Here is a 6,436-nt window from a genome sequence, read left to right on the forward strand (position 1 = left end):
TTAGCTTTATAGTTTGGTTGTTCCTAGCTTACATAAAAAGGAAAAAGAGCAATGTTCCCACAAGGTTCAAGCTCGTTAAAAAATCAACCTGCACTGAGCACATGTTGACACAAGGTTCAAGCTCATTAAAAAATAAACCCACCTTTTTTAAATAACCTTTGTGATCACTTCACTATCTGCCCTTTGTGAAATTTGGTTGTGTTCCTTCTGTCACCTCCATTTCATTCGGCCAACCATACACTTTCACTTGATTGTTTACCCTTTTGAGAAACATCTGCGACGAGTGATTCTGATTGCCACCCTCTTCACACTGCCATGTTTTGAGAAGTTCCAAACTTACCTGGAACCAGTTGCTACCCAGAAATATCACTCGTTCCTAAAAAACGAGCCACTTTTAAACTCTTTTTAGACTCATTAAAAATAAAAATATTGTCAAGCTATTGGCCTTCCCAGCTCTTTAAAGTAAGGGGAACACTATCCCTCTCCTATATTTTAATCTTTTTGGACTTGAGGGATTATTAAACGAAAAGATCGAGCGCTTGTCTTTGTCGGCTCGTTAAAACTATTGAAAAGTCATCCCTTTCGTATTATTTTACACTTTTTCGGACTTAAGGGATTATGCCACGAAAAAGGATTGTTGGAGTCTCCTTTTCATCCATTTTCAATCTCTCTAAACATGAGAAGGACTGAGTTATCTTTGTCGTTAAACTCGTTAAAACAATAGCGACAAACTTGTCCACCCATACAAGAATGAGTCTCACTGACGCTAGCCTCGCTAAACACAAAGTGACAGGTTTGCCCGAAGGGAAAATTATAGACCAAGCATATGTTATCCTCCTCAAGCTTGTCAAAAATACTGATCAGCAATGACTGGGGAAAAATGGGAAGAAAACTTGAAGAACTCTATTGGTAGCAAGTCGCTTTTGAACATGGCACTTTCACTCCATCATCGCAATTGAGTTGGGTTGGGTTTTTCTGTTCATTGTCACCATTGGTCTGTTGTGCCATGCATGGGGTTAATGCTACCAGTCCATATCGATGTCGCCAATATGTTCAAGAGAAGTCATTCAGAGAATTCACCATCCAGCAAACGCCTCATCCACTGCATTACATCCACGCTTCATTTTTCATGACCGCCATTCCTGAACCTCATATCATCAGATCGTTTTCACCTCCACAAAAATCATTTTCTCCATTTTGCGTCATAGATGTGGGATACATCAAGGCCCTCCTACGACATGTCACTTCTTTTCGACATCAGCTCATATATCCAAGAAGTTGACTTAGAAATAACCCTTTTATTACTTTGAAGCTTGCATGCCTCAATGGCAAGTTTCTCACTTTCAGCAACATGTTTACATCAATGACCTTCGACTGAAAGAATTTGCGTGGTGTTCGAAATCGGCTCATATATTCACACCACGTGAATTGTACTATAGTACCTTGAGGGTCATCATCATTATCGGTGACTCCTCTCACGTCTGTTAACAACTTACATCATTGGCTGGTAATCAGGCGATGTCTTTCCATGTTTGACTTCAGAACATCTTTTCACATGGATCGACTTGTACATCGGGTGAAGATTGAACGAGTTTTGAAGACCCCAGATCTAGTTTCATGCATCAGGGTTGCGATATATTCAGGAAAATAAAGACATCAATTGTACACAGAAGCTGCACAGATGGTCATCTAAGCCAAGGAAGATGACTTTTCATGCGAAGAATCACAAGTCTGCAACAACAGAAGATTGTCTGTCCTATGTACATGAAAATTAATTTATAAAGCTGAGCATGGGAATGCCTACCTCAGCAAGATCATGAAAACAATATGATGATGATGTATTTTATTGTATCTTATACAGGTCACCTTCCAGTTCGAATACCTCGGATCCTCATGAATAAAGCATTTTACCCGACATCAGAAGATTTATGACCTCATGCTTTAGGGGGCAGCTGTTATAGACATATTTGGCCACTACAACCCCCAACTCATATGTCCATAAACTAAGGACTCCTTAAGTCCCTAAAAGTGTTGTTTCACACCCTAAAGGATCATGGTCAACTGATTACATCATTTTCCAAAAGTTCCACCTGAAAAACTACTCAGAACTGGCCAAAACTAGACCATACAGACTGCTCCATGCGCAAGGTGTGATGCATACTGATTGCCTAACTGGCCAAGTGTAATGCATACTCAAATGGCCTTCTGTGGGGTGTGATGAGTGAGAATAGACAAATGGCAGAGACAGTTTGCAAGGTGGATGATCATGGAATATTCCAGAAACTTCTCCTGTGACACTCGCCTCTCTGAATTCGCCCAAGGATGAGTAAGAGATCATGAAATATTCAAGTGGAACCAAGAACCATCAGTGGAATGACACTAATAAAAAACCTAGAGCTGAACCACACCCTTGCAAGACATCTATAAATGGATCCCTCATCTGAGAGATCTAGCGGTTGGAATTTTGTATTTTGTAAGGAAGTGCTGTTGGTTTGTTGGTGAGAAGATACATTGCATTGTTAGGTGATTTTCTTGTTCATGAGGTGAAGAGGGCTTCTACAACTGGGAGGATGATGCTGGATTAGATAGTTGGGTTGTAATCCTCTCTTACATTACTATTAATAAATTTCTTTGAGTTTTCCTCTATATGAATGCGGGACAAGTAGGAGAGGAGTGGCAAATTCTATCAAGGAAACGAGAAATCAAGCTCGGATCAAAGCAGAAGATCCAGGTTGGTCCTCTTTTCTTCTCTTACATCTATCACACTTAAAGGAGCTCTTGAAAATCTTTCATTGTTTGTTTCTAAGATAGCTACCCGTCTTAGTGGGACTAGCAGTTTGAATTGACACTAGTTTTCCCTGAAACAAGGAGTGAACATGCTAGAAGACATACTTGTCGTTGGATGGACAAGAGAAGCTCGAGCGAAAGGAACACATGCATACAACCATATTTCAAGAATAAGACCATTGAAGACCTTGTATCATCAAGCCATGTAGAGGAGAAGACAAATGATACCTGAGAGTACATCCATCACTTAGTAGTGCAATAGCTTGACGTGACCACCATAGCTAGCCAGTACACGTCAGTAGAGTCATGTCAAGTTGTGTCATGAGTTGTGAGGGCCACATCACTATTATGGGCCATATTTTTTGTAATCAAATGTAATGTAAAGTGGACATCCAATGGACACATACATGAAGATGAAGAGTCATGGCAGTTGAAAATTCATAGGAAGTTGAACAATCATGAGGGTGGTCCAAGAGTCACAAGGGTCAAGCATCATCCTTGTCTATATATACCCCTCCCATTGCATGAGCATGGCCTTTTCACCTTGGCTCCTCCCACATAGCCTTGAGAGTAGACAATCAATTCTTTGAGGAGAGAGGAGTGGCTCCAATGTCCCACTACTAGGACTAGTGATGTATGGTGTACAAATGTGTCTTGGGACTTTTGCTTAATTCAAAATCCTGTTAAGGCCAACACATTTTCATGCATGTTTTGTAGATGTTTGTAAGACTATTCTTTCGGCATTTGTAATGCATGTTTGTTTCACCTGTACTAAGATAGTTGAACTACTTCGGTTGTTTTAGTACTTACATTGTTGGGAATGTGTTGTATTGGTTATCACCATTGTCTCATCCTTGTGGACTACTCCATGGGATATTAGACATACCTCCTTTGTGTATTGGTTATCACCACTATCACATCCTTGTGTACTACTCCGTGGGATACTCGACAAACCATATTTGTTTTTTGGTTATAACGACCATCACATTCATGTGGACTACTCCGCTGGGTGGTGTACATGTTTTCCGCTGCACTTCGTTTTTAACAACTGCCACATCCACTATGGACTATTCTTCTAGATGCCAAACAGACCTTTCTGGTTCGCGTGCTTCTCTTCGTAGGTGGTACTATTACCTCTCACTTAAAGGCTCACTTAACTGTCCCACTTTGCAGTAAGAGAATCAATCCGTAAGTTACATTACGCACTCACTAGACACAAATACCTTGATGTTTGAAGATACGAGTGCAATCCTCTTTTGTGCTGACAGATAGAGCCAAGGCATATCTTTAAGTATATGGAAGCCGAGCTTTTAAACTGGATGGGACTCCTAAACCAAACGGTGTGAGGTCTAGTTGGGACTTCATATTGGGGAGATCCCTTGAATGTTGATGAGTCCAACATCGTCAACACCTTCCAAGTGCCCAAACCTTGAGAAAACTTGATGTTTTGCTGATCTAGACCCCTAGTCGCTCCCATGAAAACCCATGCATGCGACTAAGACCCTTTAGTCGCTCCTAGAACAAGGCACACATGTGAATATGGCCCTTTTCAAGCACTTCTATGCCAGTTGTTAGCGCTTGGAATTCACCTAGGCTGAGATAGACAAACTCTCAAGGCTACATCAAACCATTTCACCTCGTAGCTAGCCCTACGAGGTATGAGAAGGCTCTCTCGGGTCAGATTTGATAGATCTTATAATATAATAAGCTGACCAATTAGGATCAAAGATATTAGGCTAGTAAATTGATGAGGGGGGTTTGATTTAATGATTTTTGGGGTTTTTTAATGGAATGACGGGGCTTTTCTGGGCTACATGGGCAAAATCACAGCTTCAAACAGAAAAATATAATGACTACACAGGTTGTCAACTGAGGCAAGGTAGGCATGCAATTTAACACCAAATCTGGTTTCAAACGGGATGGCAAGACTGGTGAGGAGTTAAGGAGGGCAGACAATAACTCTGAATCCTCCTTAAACAGTAGAAAACATCGAATGCGAACAAACTTATAGGAGGAGCATATAATACTATGAATTCCTACCTAATCACTTCATTTGTTCAGCTTGAAAGGGTCATGAAATGAAATGGAATATAACTGATTACATATGAGACAAAGGGAAAAACTTATGCTAAATCAACATACCACATGAATCTCAGCAAACAGAGCTGTGAAATTCCATTAAATTCTCTGCAGAAAACTGTACAATACAAAGCTCTCTGCTTCTCCAACAGCTCCCAGCGCTCAGAAAAACTCCCCTCTCTCCCTCACTCTCTCCAACTTTTTTATTACAAAATCATTATTTTTATAAACTATTCTAAAACAAAACAACAGATTGACCCACAATTTGGGTGCTGTTTGAAACTGAAATTACAAAAATTAACCTAAAAGCGTTACATCCATTCCATAAACAGAACAGTGTTCCCCTAAATCTGCTGATGATTAGGAGACAAAATCTGGAGCAAAATCTCATGAAATCAAGATTAAGTATCGAAATAGCAAATGTGTTTCTCTTGAAATCAAAAACTCCTGCGCTGTCTCACTTGAATTCCATTAATAGAACATGTAATAACTATCCCCTCGTAAATCTCTAACCAAAAAGCCTAACAATTGGAGCGCAGACTCTTATGCATCTGGTAACAGGTGTTTGCAGGTGGCTGAAGTGAAGGGCAGGTGTCAATCCCATTTGCTGAAGCTACAGGCAATCCAATCTTGCATGCCACTTTGCAAACTGCGCCCCAAATCTCTGGAAATGCGCTGGCCATTCAAATAAGGAAATCTGAAGTCTTAAATAAGAAATTGAATCCTATTCTTCTGCCTATGATTGATATTCTCTGGCGTAAATGAGGGCCGGATCTAGTGCCTTGGCGTGGTTCCCTGTTTTACATTTGTCATTTAACCGCACCCCATCCATGTATTCCAAAACAAGAACTTTTTCTGCCGACCGGATGACTTCAGGAATAAGTACATCAACATAATTAGCAACGGAACTATCACTCTGCCTGCTTCGATAATTAAGGTTCCTGGCAACCTTTCGTGTATTTTCAGCTTCTGCGTTGAAGTCGAGTTCTTTGGGTGCTTCATTACACCATTCATCAATCACTGGACTAAAATCATATTGTGGTTCTGCCCAGGCTATCCATTCAACAATTGTCCTAGCATTCTTCAAATCCTGAAGAATGACATCCTTGATGCCCTTATGCTGAACCTTTACAACCACATCCCGTCCATCCTTCAAACGACTTCGATGAACTTGGGCTATCGAGGCTGTGGCAAGAGGTGTTTCATCAAAATCCGTAAATATTTCACTTTTGGGCTTTCCCAACTCTTTCTCTATGGTCTAGTAAACCTCTGATAATGGACGAGGTGAAAGAGAGTCCTGTAACTGCTTGAGCAGCTGTATATAAACATCGGGAAGAACATCTGCACGGGTAGAGAGATACTGGCCTAATTTCACCCATAATCCTTCTAATTCAATCATGGCACTAAGAAGGCGATTAGCATTCCGTTCATGAGCTCTCTCCCATAGATCATCCCGTTTATCCACAGTAATCCATTCGTCCTTCTTCTGGATTGTCTTGTAATCCAAATATATTGTCAAGGCAACTGTAAATATTTTCAAACGCCTTCTGAAGTTGCTTCCCTGTCCCAT

At 40.6% G+C, this 6,436-nt stretch overlaps 1 protein-coding gene across 1 annotated transcript; it reads right to left on the bottom strand.

The window, feature by feature from the left end:
• Window positions 1-5,602: 5,602 nt before the first annotated feature.
• Window positions 5,603-6,436, bottom strand: LOC149228467 (ABC1 family protein MCP2 homolog). The gene is made up of 2 exons (XM_089380789.1): window positions 6,134-6,436; window positions 5,603-5,992 (listed from the first exon to the last, which is right to left on the bottom strand). The coding sequence occupies exons 1-2, from the start codon at window positions 6,434-6,436 to the stop codon at window positions 5,603-5,605; spliced, it is 693 nt and encodes a 230-aa protein (XP_089236915.1).

This window comes from Pinus tabuliformis, chromosome J (genome assembly GCF_031772625.1).
Source record: "Pinus tabuliformis cultivar Carrire ecotype Pingquan chromosome J, CPIR1, whole genome shotgun sequence".
Classification (NCBI taxonomy): Eukaryota; Viridiplantae; Streptophyta; class Pinopsida; order Pinales; family Pinaceae; genus Pinus; species Pinus tabuliformis.